Source organism: Vanessa atalanta, chromosome 28 (genome assembly GCF_905147765.1).
Source record: "Vanessa atalanta chromosome 28, ilVanAtal1.2, whole genome shotgun sequence".
NCBI classification, from domain to species: Eukaryota; Metazoa; Arthropoda; class Insecta; order Lepidoptera; family Nymphalidae; genus Vanessa; species Vanessa atalanta.
This window is the reverse complement of record NC_061898.1, coordinates 5568405-5595089: the sequence shown is the minus strand read 5'-3', so window position 1 is coordinate 5595089 and position 26685 is coordinate 5568405. Positions and strand designations below refer to the sequence as shown.

The window sequence follows — 26685 nt, the reverse complement described above, 5'->3', positions numbered from 1 at the left end:
ATAACCATTTTTAAACTCATAATATACACTGATTACAATAATTGACACTTTATTTTTCGCATTGTCAAATTCTACCGTTTTCAGAAAATAACATCCAATAATTTTGGCAAATTACCTGGACACATCTGAGCCGGTTGTAGCTGACTATGAGAGTGGATAGCTTGGTGAGACCCTCAAAAGTGTTGTTGGAGAGGACACTGATCTTGTTGTTCGAAAGGTCCAGCCGAGTCAGCTGAGTGAGGTGACGGATTTGCTCAGACGATATGCTCGTTATTTCGTTGGATTCCAAGTACCTGGAAGTTGTATTATTAATAAGATCCCTTAATAAGAATCTTATCCCCACTTGATAGTGAGTCACCGCCATAAAAACTGGTATTCAAAGAAATGTTAACCACCAACTTTGGGAATTAAGATGTTATAGCACATGTATCTGCAGTTTGTGTCTCACTCACCCTTCAAAACGGAACAGAACAATACCAAGTGGTGCCGTTTGGCGGTAAAATATTGAATTAGTGGGTGGTATGTACCCAAAGGGCTTACGTAGATGCAAAATTGTGGTCAGCATTTCTGGACGTCACTTGTGTTAAGGGGGTAAGCAAAGGGTAGATTGGAGCGGCACTCACAGCTCGGTGGTGTGCGGCGGCAGGCGCGGCGGCAGCGCGGCGAGGCGCGCGCGCGCGCAGCGCACCACCGTGCCCGCGCACGCGCAGCCCGCCGGGCAGTACTCCGCCGGCAGGCAGCCCGAGTCCTCCGCTGCGGGTACGTTATATTGAATGAGGCTCCGTTCATTGTATGCCCACTGTAGGGACGGAGCGGAGCGGGGAACGAGGCTCTAGCCCAGCAGTCTTACCTCTAATGTTACTTTAATTCTAATAGAAATTGTCTGCTAGCTCGTTTATGAAAGTGAAGTTTAGTTCTTGATCGTAATTGTTGACTCACGAGTGCACTTGAAGTCCGCCAGCTCCAGATGTTGCAGCTCAGCGCCGCGCAGGGGCGGGGGGTGCGCGCACGTGGCTCCGGTGGCGAGGCGGCGCGCACGTAACCACCCGCTCACCCACGAGATGTGACACGTGCAGTGTAATGGGTTGCCGCTCAACGACCTGCACGAGGGGTTATTAATGAGTTAATTATTTGAAAACCTTAAATAAATATTAATTATATAATTACCCTTACAATTTACAATAAGGGGATTTTATTGAATTTTATGTTTGTGTATTTTTTATGAGGTAGAGGGGGTCTCAAATATTATAATAGCCTATATAGGTTGGCGGTTGGTAGTTAAGTGGACAATTAAGCCACCTGATGGTAAGTGTTATCCATTCCTTGCATCGTCAGCGTCTCCCACCTTGCCAAAAGCCTGATCTTCGAACAGGAATACAATAATTCTAAGTATTCCTGTTTGATGGTAGAGTATCTGATGCGTGGATGGGACCTATCCAGACGAGCCACCAAGCTTGGGCTATCGGCTAAGTTAGCGTTATAAAAAAAATATGTTGCAACATTTTCTAGTTTGATCCGAATCCGTCTAGCTGTTTTTGCGTGACTCATTATCATAATCAAAAGTCAAAATCAAAATATACTTTATTTAAGTAGGTTTTTACGAGCACTTTTGAATCGTCATTTAACAAACTATGTTAAGTGAAGCTACAACACGTTCCGAGTGCAGATTCTACCGAGAAGAACCGGCATAGTTGCTATTTTTCAACATTTATTAATACAAAGTCATGTTAGTTAAGTACATTTTTTTGGAATATATTTTTTATAAATGATTTGAATGTATGAAACGGCAGAGTTAAAAATATCTGCGGAATTTTATTATAGAATAAATTTTTTTGTGAATCCTAGGATCGAGTTTAGTATTATAATATTATTAATCACACTGTCAAGCTTAAGCTGGTAAAGCAAGTTGGTACTCACAGAGTCGATAATGAGTTGAGATGATCAAAGGACCCCGGCGTTATGCACGTGATTTTGTTATCTGTGAGGGATCTGTGGAAAAAAATGTATAATTAAAGGATACCACAAGCATTAAGGCAGATAAACTATTTATAAATATAAAAGGATGCATCGATACCACAATGGTCGACACCACCTAGCGTTGTATAATAAATATTGGACAACATCACATACATCACTCTGATCCCAATGTAAGTAGCTAAAGCACTTGTGTTATGGAAAATCAGAAGTAACGACGGTACCACAAACACCCAGACCCAAGACAACATAGAAAACTAATGAACTTTTTCTACATTGACTCGGCCGGGAATTGAACCCGGGACCTCGGAGTGGCGTACCCATGAAATGGCGTGCATTTTAACAGATGATGACGGGAATAAAGTCCAAGCAGTTCTGAATTTTCATGTGCTTAATTTGTGTTTATAATTCATCTCATGCTCGGCGGTGAAGGAAAACATCGTGAGGAAAAGTACATGTGTCTAATTTCAACGAAATTCTGCCACATGTGTATTCCACCAACCCCAATCGAGCAGCGTGGTGGAATATGCTCCAAACCTTCTCCTCAAAGGGAGAGGAGGCCTTAGCCCAGCAGTGGGAAATTAACAGTTGAAAGTAGCTCTGTCTGTCTGTTGCTCATTTACGGCCAAAACACTAAACCGAATTTGATGAAATTCCCTAGGAAGCACATAAGCTACTTTTATGCCTAACGACTGATTCCTGAAACCAAATCAAATCAAATCAAAATATACTTTTTTCAAGTAGGCTTTTACAAGCACTTTTGAATCGTCATTTAACAAACTATTTAAAGTAAAGATACCACCGGTTCGGAATGTAGATACTACCGACAAGAACCGGCAAGAAACGTAAGCGAAGCTTCGGGCGACAACTTTGAATATAATTATTTAAAACAATGCAAAGACTAAAATTCCGTTGAAAGGCTAACTAGCTTCCATCTCCGATTTTGCATGCAAAAAATTGCTAGATAAGGTGATTTTCAATTAGGTCGACTAATTGGCAAAATAACTTTAGATTCTATAATATTCGCTAGGTAAATAAGTTTTGAACTCACAGAACGCTGAGACTGTGCAATCCGAAGAACATTTTGTCTGTAACCGTATGGAGCAGGTTTCCATCGAGCAACAGTTCCTGTATCGACGCGGCGCCGTCGAAGGCGTTGTCTTCTACAACTGTTATACCTGGAAAAGAAAATACGTTTACTGTACAGTACATATATAACATAAGCAGCCTGTAAATTTCCCACTGCTGGGCTAAGGCCTCCTCTCCCTCTGAGGAGAAGGTTTGGAGCATATAAGACGCTGTTCCAATGCGAGTTGGTGCAATACACATATGGCAGAATTTCGTTGAAATTAGACACCTGCTTTCCTCACGATGTTTGCCTTCACCGCCGAGTGCGAGATGAACTATAAACACAAATTAAGCATATGAAAATTCAGTGGTGCTGCCTGGGTTTGAACCCGAAATCGTCGGTTAAGATGCACCACCACATGCGTTCTAACCACTGGGCCATCTCGGCTCTTACTGTACAGTACACATTGTAAAATACTCTGTTATACTAACTACTTACTTACTTGATGGAACAGCACTCAGTATTTTCGTGTTCCGGTTTGAAGGGTAACTGAGTTATTGTAGTTACAAATACAAGGGATATAACATTTTAGTTCCCAAGGTTAGGCGCATTGGCGATATAAGTAATGTTTAATATATCTTGCAGTGACCAGTCTATGCGCGGTGACCACTTACCTTCAGGTGGCCCATTTGCTCGTCCACTCACCTATATCATAAAAAAGCGTCATGTCAAGAGATATGACATTAAAATACGCATACAAACATGGATGCTGAGCAATACGTATACATATATAGTTGGTGTAAAATGAACATATCCTTACCATTATTACGGAAGTCCAACTTCGTGAGGTCAGGCAGCCTTCCGAAGAGTCCATCCGACTTGATCTGACCCAAGTTATTATCCGGCATGATGCTGGAACGTCAGTATTGTTTATTATTAAAAATTTGTATACCCTTTATGCCTAAAATCTGGAAGCTACTAAATTGCTCTTATTATAGATCAAATCGTGTCATATTGATGAAATTTAGAATTGGTCCTTCGAGCCGGATATACGAATACTCGTATCAGCTACTCACAGAGCGTGCGTGGTGAGCGGCAGGTCGCGCGGCAGGTCGGCGAGTGCGGCGCGCGCGCACGCCACGCGCACCCCGCGGCCCTGCGCCGCGCGCGAGCACGCGCACACCTCCGGGCACGGCGGCTCGTCCCCGCAGCTCTCCGCGGTCTCCTCGCCCGCTTGACAGGCATGTGTATATTCATTTAAAATAACTGTGCAGGGGTCGAAGACTTACATAAAATATATATGAGTGTCATTCTTGACAGAAAAGCTCAATTTATATACCCGGGAACATCAGAATCTGTAGCCGTATAATCTCACTACTAAGCCGTCGAGGATGTTTACTTTGATAGTTTTAACTTACAAGCCTCCAAACTGTATCTCTACCTTAATTTACTAAATTGATCGAAATTTTGTATATTGATTTAGCAGTTTTTCAAATAGGGATTACAAAAAAGCGTCTCTTTATTGCTTAATATAGATTTTAGGGGTTAAAATTCTTACGTTTGCATTTAAAGTTTTCTTCGCGGAGAGCATCAATGCGCTTCCTGTTCATACGTTTCGGTGTATCGCACTTGGCTCCTGACGTTTCGATCGGATTTTTGCGCAAGTACGCGGCAAGCCATCGCAGAGAGCAGTCGCAGGCGAAGGGGTTCCGACCCAAATGACTGTGGGATAGAGTTGAAATTAATTTAAATGATAACCTGAATTACCAAAGAAACTTCGTAAATAGACATAAACACTTATAATAACTAGTTTTTATATTCAACATTTCGTGTCTATGTTGCTGACCGAAGAGGAGTTCCTTCACCTGGAGCCATCTAGTATTGGCTCCATAAAATCAGTCTAAGTATAAAAAATAACCGTCATGTAAAAGTTCTTATTCAGCTTGCAAGTGTTGCCCTAAACAAATTGACAACAATTTCCAGTTAAATAAAAGCTTGTAAAAATTGTATATGAATTTTAATTATTTTTTTATCATTATATTTTATAATTTCTCAACTCATGCAATAAACAGAGAATTTATTACAGACTCCTAGCTGTCACATCAAGGTACAAGAATGTATTAAGATGGCCAGTATTTATTCATGATACTCACAGCGTCTGAATGCCGGATAGCGAATCAAAAGTCCCGTTCGGTATCGACCTTATATTGTTGTCGTATAAAGATCTGTAAATAATAACAGAAGATGTTTAGTTGTGCCAAAAGTATCTGCACCTCCTCTATTGAATAAACGCAATTGGGTATGGTCTTGAAATTACTCCAAGAAGATAGATTAGATACAAAACGTCTTGACCGAAGTTAACCGAAATTCTATCAGGTCCCAATGAGAGTCACGCGTTTATTGTCAGTTCATCGCTCAGTTATGCAATGTTAGGCGAGCACCCGTTTGTTTACGAAACAGGATCAGAGCATGTGTGTATAACTTCGAAAGGTTCTTAGCATGGTCATTCTAGAAAATTCTAGACAGGATCATCGTTTCAGCATTAACACCGCCTTTGTATGTCTTCCTAAGCCTTATTATAATTGTCTTTTTTTTTAATGTGGTGTGCAATAAAATGTGTTTGTGAAAGATATTCGTCGAAAAATCTTTTGTTTCGCAAAGTACGTGAAGTCATTGGTGTCTGATGTTTCTTCTGTCGTGGTTTGTCACATCTTTGAACTAAGGACAGTATAAGACTAAAATTAACATTATTAATTATTATTTAAAATGTCACTTACAGTAATTTCAGACTCTGTAGATCCCTGAAGGTATCTTTTCGAACGCAGCTGATTTCATTGGAGTTCAACAACCTGTAATAAAACAAAATATTGTAGATAATAAATGGCAGGTAACATGGTAAGAATTGCTTTATAAAAAGATACTTACAAAAGTTGCAATGAAGTTAAACCATGGAATATTCCCGAAGGTAAGTCCTTTATCTTGTTTCCATAAAGCACTCTGTAATAAATAATTTGAGTTTATTATTCGAATTTCGAATATTATTATTTTTTTATATTATAAATATTTTAATATTTATATTTCGAGTATTTACGTGGCAGAATATAATATATTAGCCTTATTACCTTGGATTCCGCACAAATATATTTTTTAAAGTTGCAATACTTACAGAGACGTCAAATGTGTCAAGCCGTTGAACGCGTCAGCGGCTAGTTTGACAATTTTGTTGTTTGACAGATCGATTCGCGCCACTCGCTTGACAGACGAGAAAGCCCCCGCTCCCACTTCCGTGATCTCGTTCTGTTCTAGGCGACTAGAGTAATAAAAACAAATTATATAATACTCCTAGGGCATAATAACCTGTGTTAGGAGACTCCGCTCATCTAAAACATTTTACCGCCAATCACACAGATTATAAAATAAAAGGCTAAAACGTCAAAAGTGCTGTCACTTTAATTATTAATTCTTTTTGATTATTTGTATGTTTAGATGGATGTCAAAGCTGAAAAAGAGTCGCGGCAAATCTCAAGGGAGACCAGTCAATTACGCAGGACATATAGTGCACAAGTGTGTGCGGACAGCCCTACCACCAAGTAATACACTTCCCGATCGATATTATTGTTCGATCTGTTTACGAGAGGAAATTTTGGAAGTGTTTGTGTTTACGGATAAGATTGGTATTTTACGTCCTGCATAGTTGACTAGACTTCCTAAGATTACAATCATGATCACTATTACCTATTGACAGAGATACACAAACCGAGATGCTCCAGAGGTTAGAACTTGCTATTCTTAATTGATTATTGCAGGTTCATACCCAGACAAGCCACTGAGCTTCATGTCATTTGTGTAATAATTTATATCGTGTTCGACGGTGAAGGAAGACATCATGAGGAAACGTAACGGTACACCATCAACCTGCATTGGAGCAGTAGAATAGCCAGATGGAGTAGGCTCTAAATCGTCTCCTTGAGCGGGGGGGTCTACTTAGATACTTTAATCTCAAAGTGGAAGATGTGGTGCTCACATTTCGGTAGCCCTGTGAGGTATGGTAGACGGCAGTTCTGTGAGCAGTTTCTCCCGGCAGTCGACGGTACCGTCGGGGGAACAGCGGCAAGGTGGAGGGCAGCGTGGTTCCGCGGAACATTCTGCTATTATTGATGTGGTCGGACCTGGGAAAGAAAAAAGACTGTAGTACTGGCACACTTACCTTTCAAACCAGAAGAAAACTAAGGTTGACAGCAGAATACACCTTGCCTAAAAGGTTAATTTCAAGTAGATTATGATTAATAGAAAAACTTGCACTTAAATAAATGGCATTAAGGCAAGGGTTGACGATTTGTGTGCTATAGGTTTAGTTTTATAAATTTCACAGGTTTTTATCCCCCATTTTACCCCCTTAAGTAACCTTAGTCCTTCTTCTGTATAATAAATTTTTCAAGGGATCTCTTGAATAATAATATAAAAAAATCGCGAATCGATACGGTGAGTTTCGTTTGTTAAACACGGGATCGAGTTTCGAGTCCAAATAAAACAAATAGTAGGGGTGAAAGTGACAGTGGTAGTGGTAGCCAGTGTTTACGCAGCAAACGTACGAGAAAGGAGGTAGTCCGATATGGACACTTCTAATGCCGTCAACATCTACCCGCAAACGTCAGTCTCGTGAACAAGACATTCGTAGATAATGTCGAAATATCGAGCTCCACCAAATAAAAATAAAAAACATGGTAAATATCCCGTTTTAAATACTGTTAGTAATAAAAATAACCATGTTAATTTAAAATCTTATATAGATGATATTTGTTAAGGCACGCCGATAGTTTTATCTGGAGGGTGGGGGGTTCTTGTGAGTGAACAGATCTATAATCGTTTTTAAGCTAAAAATATAAGTTAATACGAAATAAAAATAATACCGTTACAAGTAAGTTCGTGTGCTTCCAATTCCGTGAGTAATGCGCCTCTGAGGGTAGCTGGTGCCTGACATCTGGAATTATAGTTAAACAATTATTATGTATCTGATATGAAATTGAAATTTGTATTTTTTATTATATCGGTAGTCGGACCTTATCATAGCCAAAGGTGTTGTAAATAATATTAATAGCTATTTGGGAACTAAGATGTTACGTCCCTTGTGCCTGTAGTTACGTTATGAGACGTCAGACGCTAAAGAACACTCCGTACTAGACATATCCTTGTAGATAGACATACTCGTACTATAGCAACTATCATCATCCTCCTGCCCCTATCCCAATTTTACTTGGGGTCGGCGCAGCATGTCTTCTTCCATACTTCTCAGTCAGACGTCATCTCAAAAGTAACATTCTTTCTAACCATATCGTCTTCCACACAATCAATCCATCGTTTCTTGAGTCGTCGCCTACCTCTATATCCATCCACATCCATTCTCAAAACCTTTCTCACAACATGGTCCTCATTCCTCCGCATAACATGCCCATACCATGACAGCCGGTTTCCAGATAGCTTCTCGGTTACCGGTGCCACTTTCGAACTTCCTCTTATGTACTCATTCCTTACTCTATCCATTCGCGTAACACCACAAATTCCTCTCAGCATTCTCGTCTCCGCCACATGCAATTGTCTTTCAGTCATCCCTTTTATAGCAACCAAGATATACGGAAATCTTACACTTGGTCAAGCTTTGCTGTCAATCGTCAAAAGTCTGGAGTGTAACAGTCAGAAACTTTAACTTGTCATACAATTGCCCTTACCTGGCTCCAACCCCAAGTATACCAGCTGCGCGAACTGACGCAGACAGGCGAGCGACTCGACAGTCGCACACGATAGGATTGTCTGTGAGTCGCAACGTGTGCAGACGAGCGACTGACGCAGCTTCCAATGATAGGTAGGTTAGGTTATTGTTGTTCAGGGTCCTGAAATCAAATTTTCGTTATATACTTGTTACTTTTGGTCATCTTGAAAAATAGGAAATTGAAGACATTGGTACTAAAAAGTAAAAGTAGCGTGTAAATGTTCAACTTTTGGACTAAGTCCTCCCCTTCCTTTCAAAGAGGAGATTGTGGGAATTACTCAACGCTCTTAGCGTGGCAGGTTCTCATCCTCCGGGCAGGTTTTCTCACGATGTTTTCCATCGCGAGCAGGAAACGAATTATGAATACAAATTAAGCACATCAATTCACTGGTGCTTGCTCCGGCTTTGAACTCAGAATTATCGTTTAAAAGTCACGTCTTGTATCCGCTACACAATTAAGGCTCTTCTAGAGTACTAATGGAGTCATGATATTACAGGACAAACATACGAAAAAAAAGTCTTTTTTCGCACTAGAAACCTTCTTGGGTATATGCAGAACTACTCATCAAAGTTTCATCACAATCGGATGAATCGTTTAGGAACCCCTAGATGATGAACTTCCAGACATTAATTTTACATATATTAATATCCGATTATTCTGATTGCCAAGTATATACATATATACCTTCCATTAGTCATTAAAGTAGTTGCTAGTAAATCTATCCGGACTCCGAAGGACCAAAAAAGTTCTTAACAATAATACACCATTATCTGAGTTACTAAGAGTCATTATGGATTACTCACAGCACTTCCAAGCTCTTCAAGTGTTCCAATGCCTTTTCGTCTATGCATTTCAGCTGATTGCCGTCCAGGTGGAGACTCTTCAAAGCGGTCAGTCCTCGGAACGTGCGCTTACTGATCGCTGTCAACTCGTTACGACTAAGATCCCTGTGAAATTACACCATCAATAAACATACGGACAGTTTTATATTTTTAGAAGCTATTTTAATAATACGCCTACAATTTGAAAACGAATTTGTTTTTGTTAGGGCTTATAGAATTTAGATTACATTAACAGCTTGTAAATTTCCTACTGCTGAGCTAAGGCCTTCTCTCCGTTTGAGGAGAAGGTTTTGGAGCATATTCCACCATACTGCTCCAATACAACTTGTGTTGTGTCAGAATTTCGTTTCAGAAATTAGACACATGCAGGTTTCCTCACGATGTTTTCCTTCACCGCCGAGCACGAGATGATTATAAACACAAATTAAGCATATGAAAATTCAGTGGTGCTTGCCTGAGTTGGAACCCGAAATCATCGGTTAAAATGGACGCGTTCTAACCACTGGGCCATCTCGGCTCTTTACAAACAACAACTCAATTTACCTTTAAATCTAAACAGACAGTAGTGTAATGGTTTACGAGCACATCAGGGGTCCAAAAACATAGGGTACCTAACATCTGCGTCGTCCTCACCCCCACGCGGGTGCAATTTGCAAAAACTATTTATCATATAGATAATATTTAGAATAGAGTGTATAAGGGAGGTAATATCAGTGCTGTTTACAGTAGGAAAGAAAGGTGACAGATGGACGGTGACCAGCAGTGGGAAATTAATAGGCTGCAGTTGTTGTTTGTAAATGGAGTTTGTTGACACTCTCACGTCTTAAGTACTCAAGCGATTTCACGAGTTCAGATGGCAGCGTCCAGACACCTGCCAGTCATTGAACGTGGCTAGTCGGTCACACATAAAATTGTTAGTGCTTTAAAACGTTCTAAGTCCGGTTTAAAAACACTCTATTGTTCTAAAATTTAACAAACTATATTGAGTGAAGCTACCACCGGATCCGAATGTTGATTCTACCGAGAAGAACCGACAAGAAACTCAGTAGTTACTCTTTATCAACATATTAAAAATACAAAGTCATGTTACCTGAATACAATAGGCTATTTGACAATGCGAAAAATAAAGAGTCAATTATTGTAATCAGTATATATTATGAGATTAAAAATGGTTATTTATTAACGAAAGTTGAAAATAATAATCAATTTATTCAAAAATCCATAAATAAAAATGCATTTATTTTAAACGTTTTTCACGTGATACCAAAACGCTCCTGATTGGTCGGGTTTATGATGACGTCACATGCTTGTTAACCTCGTTTGCTTACTGTATGTGGATTATAATACAGATTACAATACAGGCAAGTTATTAGAGCTGTCTTTATAAACGCAATGTCATAAGAAAATATAATTATGAATTAGGTCTCACATAATGTCTATTGTAACTTACTCTGTAAATGCTTAATAATTGGGTCTTAAAGAATGTTCCTTAACTGTATAGTTTTTAAAGATTGACATCTCTTACTTGCTTCTGGAACGTTCTCGAATGTGTTAATATACGGATTAAAAATCTTTTCTCATCTCTTTGGTGTTTGCATTTCCAACATTAATCTATCAGGTTATGGGCCCAGAATGCCGAAATTAACACGGCTATATTAATATTTCACGTAAAATACGAAATTAGAAGAAAAATTAATTATACCTTCTACGTATCCATGCGGAAAAAATGGCTGGAAATAATTCACCAATGCAAAGCATCGAGAAACTCAAAGGTATTGAAAATTATTCGACATGGAAGTTTTGTATGAAGATGATACTAATCCATGAAGACCTCTGGGACACTATCGATGGTGAGCAAAAAGAAAAAACACGTAGCGATGTAGATATGAAAAAATCGCAGAAGGCACTAGCGAGAATATGTTTGTCGGTTCAAACGAGTGCATTTCCCCACGTCAGGAACGCAAAAGATGCACGTGAGGCGTGGAACAACCTGAGCAAAGCATATGAGGATAAAGGGCTGTGCCGAAGACTAGGTCTGTTGAGAACGTTATTCAGTACTAAACTGTCAGAGTATAATAGCATGGAAAGCTACATTGGCCGACTGCAGGAACTATCTCAACAATTGCATGATATCAATTCATCTCTGGATGATGAATTCTTGGCTGTCATCATGCTCAGCGGGTTACCAAGTAATTATGATCCACTCATTATGGCACTTGAAAATTCAAATTTAAAGTTGTCGAGCGACATGGTCAAAGGAAAATTATTACAAGAATATGACCGCAGGAATAATACTGATGGTACCATAGCATTTGCAACAACTAGAAAAGCACCAAAATGCTATAAATGCAAGAAGACTGGACATTTTATAAAGGATTGCCCGAGGAATTCTAATAAGAAGCCAGAAAAAGACAAGAAGTTTGATAAGGATAAACCATCAAAGGCTCTCTTAACGGCACTCTCAGTCAGTATCCAGCGTGGTGTTTGGTATGTGGACAGCGGTGCATCACACCATATGTGCAATAATCGAGAACTTTTTTGTGATTTTAGTGAAAAAAATACATCACAAGTGAGTGTTGCCAACGGTGATAGTTTATCAACAGCTGGACAAGGTAATGTTCATGTCAAATTGCAAGACTGTGCGAGAACCATTAGAGACGTTTACTTTGTGCCTAATCTTTCAGGAAACTTACTTTCTGTTAGTTGTTTAGTAAATAAAGGTTATACAGTAACATTTAGTAAACAGAAATGTATTGTATCTGATGAGGATGAAGTTTTGGCAACTGCCACTCTTAGAAATGGTATATATCAACTTGATACCATTGATCAGCCTTTGTGTGGGGGGGCAGGTAATAATAATTTTGTTTCTTATAGTACAGTTAACAATGAAGTACAGTCTAGTGAAATGACTGTAATGATTTCTTCATCTAGCTCAAAAGGTACAGTAGAAGAGGAGTCACAGGAAATATGGCATCGTCGACTTGGCCACTTGAACTCCAGAAGTATGGCACTGATGAATAAAGGTATGGTCACAGGTATTAAATATAATTCAAATGTTTTTAATCCCTGTGTAGCATGCATTGAAGGAAAGCAAACCCGTGCTCCCTTTCCTAAAAAATCATATACACGAGCCACACAGTTATTAGGATTAGTACATACAGATTTATGTGGACCAATGCCAACGCAGTCTATTGGTGGTGCAAAATATTTTCTGATATTTATAGACGATTTCAGTAGGAAAACATTTGTTTATTTTTTGCATAATAAAGATGAAGTTTTTGAACACTTTAAGAATTTTAAAGTTTCTGTGGAGAATGAAACTAACCACAAAATTAAAATTCTTCGCAGTGACAATGGTGGTGAATTTGTCAATTCTAAACTACAGGCTTATCTGAAAGCATGTGGTATCAAACATCACACAACGGTTCCATATTCTCCTCAACAAAACGGTGTGGCAGAAAGAGCGAACAGGACCATTGTTGAGAAAGTCAGATGTATGCTAAGGGATGCCGGCCTGGATAACAAATTCTGGGCGGAAGCTGTAAATACTGCCGTGTATCTCAAAAACCGGACACCAACTAAGGCTCTATTTGGACAAGTACCTGAAGAAAAATGGAAGAATAAAAAGGTAGATGTTAGTCATTTACGTATTTTTGGCTGTACTGCCTATGCTGTGACCCCGATTAGAAACAAACTGGATTCGAAATCCAAGCAGCATATTTTTGTTGGGTATTGTGAGGATACTAAAGGTTATCGACTATTAGACCCTGATAGATCATATAAGTGTGTCAAAGCTAGAGATGTCATTTTCTTGGAAAATAAATTTCAGAATAATAGATTGCATGATGATAATTTTGACTCTGAGTTAATTATATTTCCACAAAATGATGATTCGAAGAAACCTGTGAGTGTTTTGCATGATCCAGAATCCACCCTGGATGGTGACAGGTACTCACAGCAAGACGAACGGCCTGAGTCGAGCCAGTTTGAACCATCCACCGTAAGACCACAGTTTTCTGATGACCAACTAAAAACACGGTCGACCACAATTACAGTGAATGATACAGATAGTGAGATTGACACAACTATAGAATCAAACAGTTCTGCGGATCCTACATACGTTCCAGGAAGCTCAACACTGGATGAGATGACATCAAGTTCATCAGAATATGAAGATCTCGATGAGGCTGAAATGTCTGTCTTGTTAGTTAAAAAGTTGTGCAATGATGATGATGAACCAGAAACAGTTCAAGAAGCGTTGTCAGGAAACGAAGCAACTGAATGGACTAAAGCTATGTCAGATGAGTATAAATCGTTTAACTACAACAAATGTTGGACTTTAGTTGAGAAACCGAAGAACCAGAAACCAATTAAGTGCAAATGGGTTTTTAAAAAGAAGAGAGGCCTGAATGGTGAACTTCTGAAATACAAAGCACGGCTGGTAGCAAAAGGTTATTCACAGAAGTACGGAATCGACTATGAGGAAACTTTTTCGCCAGTGGTAAGACACTCAACTATTAGAACTCTACTTGCTATTGCTGCTGAATTCAACATGGACATCGATCATCTTGACGTTAAAACTGCATTTTTGAATGGAGATCTAAACGAAAATGTATTTATGGAACAACCAGATGGTTTCATAGAAAAAGGGAAGGAAGATTATGTGTATAAATTAAATAAAGCTATTTATGGTTTAAAACAAGCTTCCAAAATGTGGTACGAGAAGATAAATGAAGTATTGTTAGAGAAAATGCACTTCAAAAGGGTATCTTCAGAACCATGTGTATTTTACATGAAAACTAAAAGTGAATTGTTAATAATTGCACTTTATGTTGATGATATTTTATTGTTTTCTAACAATTCAAATTTAAAGGATAAAGTGAAACGTGAACTTATGAACACTTTTGAAATGAAGGATTTTGGACCTGCACACCATATCCTTGGGATGAGAGTAATTAAAAGTGAGAATAAAATTACACTCGATCAAGTCGGATACATAAAAAGGATATTGGAGAAGTTCAAAATGACAGATTGCAAACCATCTGCAACTCCATTACAAAAAGGGATCAAATTACCAAAATGTGATCATAAAAGTGAAAATTCTCATTACAGAAATTTGCTTGGCTGTCTGATGTACATCGCAGTGTGCACCCGACCAGATATCGCTCATGCGGTGAGTATGCTCAGTCAATTCAATGAGTGTCACACTGAAACTCACTGGAAAGCTTTGAAGCGTGTTCTTCGTTATCTTAAAGGTACGCTGAACTATAGGTTAGCTTTTCAGAAGAGTGGTTTGGATGTAATTGCTCATGTAGATGCTGATTGGGGTGGGAATGAACTTGATCGTAGATCTTTCACTGGTTTTATTTTTAAGCTAGGTAATTCATTGATTTCTTGGGAAAGTCGAAAGCAAAAGACTGTTGCTCTCTCCAGCACAGAGGCTGAATACATGGCAATCTCTGATAGTTGTAAAGAAGCACTTTTTATAATAGGTTTTCTTCAAGAATTGTTGAATATTAAATGTAAAGTTACTTTATATAATGATAACCAATCTGCACAAAAATTAACTGCTAATTGTATGTATCATAGTAGAACTAAACACATTGATGTAAGGCATCATTTTATTAGAGAAAACATTAAGAAAAATATTATTAATGTTAAGTATTTGCCAACAGATTTAATGATTGCTGATTTGTTGACAAAACCTCTGACAAAAGAGAAACATGATCAATTTGTGAAAGGTTTATGTTTACATAATTATGTTTAAGCTTTGTTTATATTTTTTGGTTGTGTTGAAATAAAATTGCATTATCTTAGTGATATTGTATTTAAGTTTTATAGACATCAATAAGTAAATATATGTTGATTATAATTCTGATAGATAACAACTTATAGTTAGTTATTATGACATCGGTTTAAGGGGTAGTATTAGAGCTGTCTTTATAAACGCAATGTCATAAGAAAATATAATTATGAATTAGGTCTCACATAATGTCTATTGTAACTTACTCTGTAAATGCTTAATAATTGGGTCTTAAAGAATGTTCCTTAACTGTATAGTTTTTAAAGATTGACATCTCTTACTTGCTTCTGGAACGTTCTCGAATGTGTTAATATACGGATTAAAAATCTTTTCTCATCTCTTTGGTGTTTGCATTTCCAACATTAATCTATCACAAGTGACGTCACCGACCCCATTGCAGCGCCATATTGTCAAAGTAGCGTTTTCGCGCGCTATTTAAATATGGAATTTTTAATTTGATATTTTTCAGCAAATATGTACTAGAATTATAAAAAACTACTTTTACTGGGTTCGTTAACCTCTACTAAATAATATAAAATGGATTTTAAAAATCAGTCAAATAGCCTATTACAAGTGTATATAATAAAACCTACCTGGAAATCAACAAGCATTAGCTCCACGCCTTTCTATCAATAATATAATCTTGTATTAATATGCTTTGTTTATTAATGTACTTCTTAAAAATTATCTGGAATTATGAATCGGCAATCTTATATGTAAGTTTAATAAGCGTCATATAGCTTGTAAGTTGTATATCTGACTGTAATATGTAACAAAGATCAACCATTGAACTATGTAGCGGCAACTTGGCACGCTATCGTATACCGCGTTAAAATTTAATGAGCCGTTTCCGACGTCGATCTGAAATGGATACGGTCATAATAATACTCAATAAAATATTCCTTTAATAACTTATGTACGGTTGCGTAATAATTAAGGCTTATTGAACGACGGACATTCAAAAATAATCTTGTCTTCTTTTGAAACTTCAAAAATCCAAATTTTATTGGAAGGCGTTTGTTGATACGAAGAATTCTCTGAAGATTTCAGCCACGTCTGCAATTCTCAAGCCGATATATATGTCTGTGTGAGACATAGTGCACAAGTTTTTGCACAAACACAAGTACGTTTTGTATTCTTTTCTTGACTTTTCGTTATGATTGACTAGTGTATACCGTGACGGCTACCGGCACATATTACAATAATAAGGAAAATATATTGATTTTATAAAGACGTGAGATGAAACAGTGGTTAGAACGCGTGTATTTAATCGATGATTGTGGGTTTAAACCCGAGCGAGCATCGCTGAATTTTCACGTGCTTGTCATCATGCTCGGTGATGGAAAATGTCGTAAGTTTGCATGTATCTAATTTCATTGAAATTCTTCCACGTGTTTATCCACCGACACGCATTGGAGCACCGTGGCGTGGAGAGGAGGCCTTAGTTAATCAGTGGGGCACTATGTAACTATTAAGGAAACTCAAATCCAAATACATATATTTAACACCAGATTTATTGATAGGTTTTTTTTAAATACAAATTAATTTTATAACCGCCCAATGAGAAATGAAAGATATTTTTCTTTTTGCTCAAACTGACCAATGAGGCAGTCTCGCTGTGATCAGCAAAGAGCACATCCATATTGCGCCTATCGTAAAAGGGTAGTCAAAATTGCAAGCTATCTGTATCGGCTGAATAATTTATCGTATTCTCGAATTGGGTGGCACACCGTAGCCCATGACTCCCGGGCGGGATTATAGTGTAGATTTATTTATTTCAATTGATCCGACGCCATAGTTTAGAGGGTTATGTCCGTATTTAATATAAATATTTGGTTTGAGTCGTCATTTTATTATGAAACTGATCTATGTTTCTGGTCGCCCGGTTCGCAGCAAACAATTTTTTGAAATAAAACTAGTTTTTAACGGATTTAATCGCGTATATAAATTATTTTATTTTAATTATTTTAACATCCCGACGTTTCGAGCACTTTGCAGTGTTCGTGGTCACGGGCAGACTAAGGTGACAACAATTTTTTGGTTGCACGTAATTCCAAATTCGGAATCGACTATATCTTCTAAAGCGTTCATTTGAATGGTTTATTATAAAAGGCAAGTTTAATCTATATTAAATGTTCAAGGTAACTAGCATAGTAATATGCTAATAAGGATTAATAATTAATTCTTGAAAATGGCTTAATAATATTTAATATTGTTGTAATATTATCTTCAGTAATGTGACGCTTAGCACAAATAAATTTCTTGCTTATTAAATGGAAATACATGATTAACTTTTTACAAAGCTTTGGCGAAGAACGTCTCAAGTAAGTACCTAAGGGTACTCCTATCTTAGGTACACAAACAGACACTAGATAGTAGCTCTGAAGCCCTAAGGCTACGCAATGATCCCTCAGGGAGAAATAGGTTAAGACGAGCCTCATTACGGAAGGGTCCTATTCACAGGGTGGGGTAAGGCGAAAGGTGTCAATAAAAAGATCGCTTGATATTTTGAATATATCAAAACTACCGAATGAGTTTATTACGGATGTGTTTCTTTGTTAAAGAAAAAATATAAATAAATAACGCAAACGCAGGAGATAAGTTAAAGAAAACATAGTTGGACATATTCCATGCGGTTTCTTAATAGGTCCGTTATATTATATAGAACTAACGGTCCTTGATTAATATATCTTTATTTAAAATACGATACTATAACACTGAACTACTTATATCCGCTTTAGTTTTACTTCCGAATTTGTTTAATTATGTTCCTACATTGATAACGTTCTTAATTCAAAAATTTATAACGACTACCACAGATTACGAAATTCTTTTTTTACCATATAGTTAAGACTTTACCTGATGTTAAGTGGTCACCACAACCCATCGACATCGGTGCTGTAGGAAATTAACCACTCCTTACATCATCAATGCACCACCGAACTTGGGAAGTAAGCTGTCATGTAACCAGTACCAGTAGATACACTGGCTCCGGAACTCAATATCACAAAACATTGCCGTTTCACGGTTGAATATCTGATGAGTGGGCGGTAACCACCCAGACATATAGCCCTACCACCTAGTAAACACTAGTTTCTAGCAGCGGCTTAGCCTTATTGGTAAGACGAGGCAGATGATAGATACCCGATTTTCTTCTCTGAGCCACTGAATGTGATAATAATGGTTGAGTAATGAATACGTTCGAGCGTAACAAACAGACCTACTTTCATATTTTTAATATTATCGAGGATCTCGACCAATGAAATCACGTCAATTCGAGTCGTTTACTATAATAAACTATGCAATAATGCATCTTTGAATCGTCAATAAAAGCAGCAGCTAGACGAAACGGGAAGAAACTCGAATAGTTCCTCTAAATAATCAGATTTAAAATTATGTTAGTATTCATAATTATTGTTCAATCTATCCCTTGTTGGAGTACCTATTCTTATAATGAGTAATAATATTCATTGATTAATTTTGTCTTTTTAAAAAAAAGGATTAGTCAAATTTTAAATCTAAAATTCTATACTAATATTATAAATGTAAAAGTACCTGTTACATAGTCCGCTTGAATCGCTGAACCGGTTTAGATGAAATTTGGTATAGAAATAGTTTGAGTCCCGGAAAAGGATATAGACTACTTTTTATCCATACCTCAAGGGTATTAAATGGGAAGTGACGATTTCCGTACTACCTATTGGTAGTTTTACTAATTTCGCGTGGGTAAAGGTGCGTCTGTCATTATTATATAAATTTAAACTGTCAATGAAACCGATTAAATTCCACGCTAGTGAAGTCACATTAAATAGCTTGTAAGAATACATTTTAAGATTAGAAACTCCTTTTAAAACTCCAATAGTATAAACACAGTGACTGTGAACGTTATATTCCCAGCGACAGTTAAGCCGCCATTTGCATTCCACTTCAAAACAAGATGGCTGCGCACAATGGCGGCTAATGCACCTTTCAAGTTGGCGGGAAAACAAAGGCGATCTATCGCATTGAAAAAAGGCAGTTTGATTTGAGTGTTCAGAATTTAGTTATTATTTGAAAGAATTGTTTTAATTGTAATAAAAAAGGCACGAAGTCCTTATGATCGTTTTCGTTAAAGGCGTGTTAAATTGTCACAGACGGAAAAAAACGTTTTTAAACGATATGATTTAGATTCGATGTTTATTGGCAACTTATACTACAAACTATAAATCAAAGTCGCTTGTCGCTGTCTGTCTGTCCTTTTGTATGCTTAGATCTTTAAAACTACGCAACGGATTTTGATGCGGTTTAATTTCTTAGATACTTGATAATTTAAAAGATTGCAAACGCTGGCCTGCCCAGATATATCGAAGTAATGTACTACAGTATTGTACACCTTAAAGGTCTACAAAAAAGTCCGGGATGGTATATGACTATCCCATAACCATATTTTATCCTGCAATTTTTACGAGAAATAATGGCTTATTTACGAAGCGATTTTAAGCAAAACAGCATTAATCCTTGTCCAATTAAGTATGACCCTTTACGGCATTTAATTTAAATGAATATTTTTGTAGATATTACAGATTTAAAAAGCAAGGACATAGCGGTTTGTATTGTCTAATGACAAAAAGCTGTGAACGTTGTATGTAAAGACGTTCTGTAGTATATTTAGCATCAGCATTGCATCCGTACGAAGCCGGGGTGGGTCGCTAGTATACTTATATATACTTGACCATTGTTGTAACTTAAATCGGCGGCTTATGAGTAATTAAATAATCCATTGTTATAATACGCGTATCTTAATATGGCGATTGGCGCCGTGTTGAGCGAAGGCTCATTTCCTATAACTTGGTGGTAGGGCTTTGTCTAAGCTCATCTGGGTAAGTATTACCCAATCGTCAAATATTGGTTTATATTTACATCACCAATGTCTGATCGCCAGTGACCACTTATCATCAGATGGCTCCTTTGCCAGTCATCTACCAATATTTAAAAAAAAAAATCGATTAAGTAGTTCGTTTAGTATTATATATATAATAGCAATTTTCTTATAGACGTCGTGCTTATATGATCTTTCTTAGTAGAATCTTACCTTAGAGTTTGATGGCATAATATCATATTCCTTTGCCTAGCTATGCAACATTGCAACCCGTAAGAATGAAGCAAGGACATTTCAATATACAGCTTAAATTTTCTACTGTTTAGTTCGATATGTAAGCAATTTTTAATTTCAGTAAATGTTTAGCTTTTTAATTGATATTTTTTTCAAATATTGTATAAAAATAAAATAATAATTTAACTTCAAAATTAAAAACTTTATTCCAAATAGAAGTATCAACCATCGGCTTCGAAAAGAAACTTAGCGAGATTTTTATTTACCAAAATGTCTGTTGACAATCATTATTTTTTGTTTGAACCGGCTAGCGTCGATCGTTTCATTGCCAATTAAATCGTAAGAACGGACGACGTCATTAATTTGTGGAATTAAAGTTTATACTCATTATTAAAAACTAAATGGATTTAAATAATACATTTTTTTACATTACATTAACAGCCTGTAAATTTCCCACTGTCGGGCTAAGGCCACCTCTACCTTTGAGGAGAACGCTCCATATTCTGAGCATAGTCCATCACGCTGCTCCAATGCGGGTTGGTGCAATACACATGTGGCAGAATTTCGTTGAAATTAGACACATTCCGGTTGCCTCATTCATAAACACAAATTAAGCACATGAAAATTCAGTGGTGCTCGCCTGGGTTTGAACCTAAAATCATCGGTTAAGATGCACGCGTTCTAACCACTGGACCATCTCGGCCATTTCAATATAACTATATTATATGTTATAAAATGTTATTAACATACATAACATGATATAATTTCTCAAGACGTCATTCGATTACGGAGACACCTTGCACTAATTAATAAAATTAATTAAGACTAATGGCTGACTCGGGGCGCCATTTTGTGGAACGCCGCGAAATGGCGGACGGTGTAGTGAAGCGACGATATTAATTACTCATTAGATGAGGCTGCAAGGGTTGGTTTAAAAAAAAAGATTTACTTAAATGTTTTAAATAAAACATATATGTATATTATATTTGTTGTACGTCCATTTATTATTTATTTAGTGATTATTTCAGATTTGTAATTGTGATTGGAGAAACGAGGAGAGGCCCTAACGTCCTTAGGAGTCTTAGCCCAGCAGAGGGTGGAGTTATTCCGATGATAAATTCAAATCACGATATAGAACACAGACAGTATGTAGGGTCGTATATATATATTTTAAAATATTATCAGAGTTCAATTCACCGTGAGAATAAATTGTGCCACATGTGTATCAAAAACTAAAATTGTATTAGTGTAGATTATAAGGTTTTAACTCCATAGCTTCTCAAGGAATGGATCTTATTAGGATTACACTAGGAACCTTGGATATATATATGTATGTATATCCAAGGTTTTATAATTTGTATTAACGAACGTTTTAATGAGTCATGGTTTTTTTTTAAATTTAATTTACAAAATCCACGGGCTCACACTTGTCCGTGCCTTTATGTACATTTGATTTTTATAAATTTTGGCGTTATTTTATATTTTTACTGAACATCAGCAGGTCTTCGCTGGACTTCGAGCTTGTCGTCTTCTTGGAAGACGTGGCCCGCACTGATTTTTTTTTAATTTTTTAATAATACATATATAGATAATCCATAATAAATAATATATAATGTATAAAACATACTGTATATAGTAGTGTAATAAGTTGATTATAACTAATTAATGTATACTAATATTAAGTAAGAAAGGAACTCTCTCTGTCTGTCTATTTCGGTTTTACGACCAAATCTATACATATAATAAAATTGGAGTGTCTATTTGTAATATTAAAATAACCCATTTTTACTAAATGCATATGTATGTATACACGGTACATATACCAAAATAACATTTTTTTACAATTTTTGTCTGTCTGTCTGTTTGTTCCGGCTAATCTCTGGAACGGCTGAACCGATTTCGACGGGACTTTCACTGGCAGATAGCGGATGTAATAAGGAGTAACTTAGGCTACTTTTATTTTAGAATTATATATAGAATAAAAATAAAATCACGGTACAATATCCAAATAACTTAAATTCAAACAACGCGCACGAAGTCGCGGGCACACCTAGTAATAAATATATACGAATATATCGAATTTTCCTATTATCATATTCAGAATAGTATTTTCTAAAGGAATATCGCCTCAAGCAAATGATACCAGTTAATTCATAATGGAAACCTCAATTTAACTGAAATAACGTTCCGCACGTCCGCACCGGAAGGCAGTCAGACGTCAACTGAGCGGGACCGGATGGAACGCCATCTTGACTCCGGATGTCGGTGAGCTTAATGAGCTCCGTCTTTGAGTGGAATGCTCTGTGATGTCCTTTATAGTAAATGTTTTTGAATCTTTGTGGTTGTACTTTGATTGACGAAAAATATAACCGAAATTTAAGTTATATTTTTCATAGTTTGTACATAAGTACTGTAGCTTTAAAACGATTTATAATCCGATTACACCACAGACTATAAAACAAAAGGCGCGCGCGGGATATTGAAGTTAGTTGTCAATTTAATTATTAATTAATAGCGATTCTCTAATTTAGTCTTAATAAACTTTTTAATTTTTTTAAAAATGAAAAATTAGTTTTGGAGGTTACCCCATTATAAACAAACAAATATACCTACGTCTGTAATATAATAGTATAGATTGACGTATTAACAAAAATATGATTCGTTTCGCTACCGAGGAGTTGTAATCGCTTTGGTTTGCTTCATTGTTATATTCTATAAGAGCCGAAATGACCCAGTGGTTAGAACGCGTGCATCTTAACCGATGATTTCGGGCTCAAACCCAGGCAGGCACCACTGAATTTTCATGTGCTTAATTTGTGTTTATAATTCATCTTGTGCTCGGCGGTGAAGGAAAACATCGTGAGGAAACCTGCATGTGGCTAATTTCAACGAAATTCTGCCACATGTGCTTTCCAACCCGCATTGGAGCAGCGTGGTAGAATATGCTCCAAAACCTTCCCCTAAAAGGGAGAGGAGGCCTTAGCCCAGCAGTGAGAAATTTACAGACTGCTAATGAAATGATGAAAAATTATATATTCTATATATTGAGGGGTTGGTCATCAGTTGTAAGGAAAAAAATTTGTATTCTTGGTGTTCAAGCTAGCGTCGTAATAAAATTTCATCAAATTCGGTTCAGTAGCTTGACGTTATGACAAAAATCGTTGCGTCGGCCAGGCGACTTCTCTCTCTCTCTTTCTTTTTCTGTCTCTTTCTATTACGGTTTTGTATAATACTAGCTGTGCCCGCGACGTTGCGCATTGGAATTTAATAAAAAATATATTGTTCAGTTCGCAGATTTTACTTTAATTGATTAATTCTGTATTAGGAAGCTTTTGTGATGTTAATCGTTGGAGGCACCCGATATGACGGCGGAGTGGTGAAAATTCGGTTCGACAGTATTTGGACATTGCATCGTGACTTTATTATTATTTTATATACAATTCTAAAATAAAAGTAGCCTAAGTTACTCCTTATTACATCACCTATCTGCCAGTGAAAGTCCCGTCAAAATCCGTCCAGCCGTTCCAGAGGCTATCCGGAACAAATGGACAGACAGACAAGAATTGTATAAAACTGTTATTTTGGTACAAGTACCGTGTATACATAGATATGCATTTACTAAGAAGCAGTTATTTAATTATTACAAACAGACACTTCAATTTTATTATATGTGTTATTGTAAAAGCTCGAACTACGGTAAATGTCCATAAAACTTTGGGATTCGAATTTTTACCATCGAATGATGGTACTTGGTAAGTCTTAGGATTTACATGTTAGGTTAGGTTAGGTTGGATTGGTAAAAGTCCGAAAAAGTCGTCCCTTTATGATAAATACTTACATTTACCAACTCATGTCGGTAAATCTTAGGTTTTACCTTCGTTCGATTCGATTCGTTTATTTAAACTAACGAATATCTAAAGAAACTTCTTCTAACCGGGTGTTTTGACGTTTCTTTTTTTTAAATAGATTGGCACACACTTTGTTGTGCACTCAATTTATATTAAGCCGTTAAATATATATAAAATACAATGTTGCCAGCGTGAAAGTGTTAGATGAAATTTCATAGCATTTCTCTTAAACAAATTCGTTTGTTTAACGTAAGCAAATATATCATATTATTTAAACAATGAATATTTCGAATTGTTATTGTAATTTTACACGTCTGTAATTAATAGAAACGGAAGTTAAGTTCGTTCGTTTTTTTTTTTTTATTAAACGCTTTGTATTTTAAGACGAATATGTTTAAGCCTTAGACAATTTATGGTTGTTTTTTTTGAAAAAAAAAAACAGTTTTATGTTAAAATGTAGATATTATTTTTTACTTTAATTTAGCATTTTGTGGGAAGTATCCTATATATTAATAGCGTAAGCCGATTTTTGTTCCAGTGATTATGGGACGATAGCTGCACGTAGAGAATCCGTTATGGTCTCATTTTGAAGAACTCAAGCCGTAGATGTGCAGAAAAATAAACAAGATTCTTGATTGCAATTTAATAAATAGTTACGATTCAATAAATAATTTTAGAGAGCGGAAAAAAGTTACTAGCCGGATAGAGAGCGGCGCTATGGCTGTATAAAAAAAAAAAAACGAATGTAAAGCCTGCGAGCAGGCGTCGTCAGTTTGGAATGAAATTAAATTAAAATAAAACCTGTCATAGATTTCGAAATTTATAAAAATCAGTTGAATAAACGCGAAGGTTCGCGTGCGTGCGCGTAAAGTTTAGTTTTTTTTTTTTTATGATATCGGTAGGCGGACGAGCAAATGGGTGATCTGATGGTAAGCTGTCACTACCGCCAATAGACAGTGGCGTTGTAAAGATATTAACCATTCCTTACATCACCAATGCGCCACCAACCTTGGGATCAAAGATGTTGCGTCCCTTGTACCTGACTGGCTCACTCATCCTTCAAACCGGAACACAACAATACTGTGTACTGCTGTTCGGTAGAATATCTGATGAGTGGATGGTACCTTACCCAGACAGGCTTGCACAAAGCCCTACCACCAAATATATAAGTACGATAAACAAGTACCATAAATAGATGTTATAAATAATACAGTACCCACAGATTATATATTATAAAAATCAAACAAAGTTGCTATAAAGAAGAAACAATAAATTATAGGATACTAACTAAACTATGACTTATTTATATGTTTTTAACTTGGATTATTTATATATATATATAGAAAGAGTGTCATAGTACAAAATAATTCACACACAAGAGCCAACTTTATTGTCTTGGTGTGTGACAGCTGCGTTTGACACTATACTTGACGTCATAATAACTTTACTAGTGTGCGTGTATGGCGACCAATTTTTGACCACTTTGATTTTCGACGCGTTCTCAGCTTTGACAGTCTATCTAAACAATAATAATTAAATCAAAGGTTTTTAAATTTCAATGTTTTTTTTAACTAGCGATTTTTTTTAATGTAAGCTATTGTTCCACTTATTCGTTTCTAATAAATTTAAATTAATAAAGAAAAACAATTTTAGCTAAAACAGCATAAATATGACCGTCTACTAGCAGAAGCACTTAAAATCCACTGCAATAAAAAATAAACAACGCAAACGTCATAAAACGAAATGTCAATAAGCTATTGTTTTGGCGCGAAATCCGCCATTTTGTGGAGCCGTGTCGTAGGGATTTGAAAATGCCAATTTAGTTGGATAAAGCCGCATCCACACGAGGATAAAGTCGAATCAATGAGGAAATATATTTAACATAAGGAAAAACAGACACTTGCTTAAAAAAATAAGACGAAAATAAATAAATAAAACGTCTTATGTAACGATCGTTGATAACTCAAGTGCGTTTAAGTATACTTTTGTGATTATTACAATATTTGAATTGAATACGGTTTAATATTAAAATAAATATGTTTTTATTTTATTTATAATATTACCTATATTATTTAAAAAAAAAAACTAGCTAATGGGTCAGCTGATGGTAAGTGGTCACCACCGGCCATCGACATGGCGCTGTAAGAAATGTCATCCATTCCTTACGTAACCAATGTACCACCAACCTCGGGGGAACTGAGATGTTATGTATCTTGTGTCTGTAGTTAGCAGAAAGTATTGCTGTTTGGCGGGTGAATATAACGGGGGCGGTACCTAACCAGACTTGCA

At 36.7% G+C, this 26685-nt stretch overlaps 1 protein-coding gene across 2 annotated transcripts in view; it reads right to left on the bottom strand.

Annotated features, from left to right (window-relative positions):
* The window catches only part of LOC125074687 (protein slit), a 146838-nt gene that overhangs the window by 13307 nt on the left and 106846 nt on the right, over nucleotides 1-26685 (bottom strand). For both annotated transcript variants that reach the window (XM_047686071.1, XM_047686072.1), the window contains 16 exons: nucleotides 9615-9758; nucleotides 8770-8931; nucleotides 7954-8024; nucleotides 7068-7212; nucleotides 6210-6353; nucleotides 5969-6040; nucleotides 5821-5892; nucleotides 5197-5268; nucleotides 4602-4765; nucleotides 4120-4276; nucleotides 3864-3955; nucleotides 3026-3152; nucleotides 1918-1989; nucleotides 940-1100; nucleotides 624-753; nucleotides 116-293 (listed from right to left, as the gene is read on the bottom strand). In XM_047686071.1, the coding sequence (XP_047542027.1) occupies nucleotides 116-293; nucleotides 624-753; nucleotides 940-1100; nucleotides 1918-1989; nucleotides 3026-3152; nucleotides 3864-3955; nucleotides 4120-4276; nucleotides 4602-4765; nucleotides 5197-5268; nucleotides 5821-5892; nucleotides 5969-6040; nucleotides 6210-6353; nucleotides 7068-7212; nucleotides 7954-8024; nucleotides 8770-8931; nucleotides 9615-9758 (1963 nt within the window). The remainder of the gene's footprint in view (nucleotides 1-115; nucleotides 294-623; nucleotides 754-939; nucleotides 1101-1917; nucleotides 1990-3025; nucleotides 3153-3863; nucleotides 3956-4119; nucleotides 4277-4601; nucleotides 4766-5196; nucleotides 5269-5820; nucleotides 5893-5968; nucleotides 6041-6209; nucleotides 6354-7067; nucleotides 7213-7953; nucleotides 8025-8769; nucleotides 8932-9614; nucleotides 9759-26685) is intronic.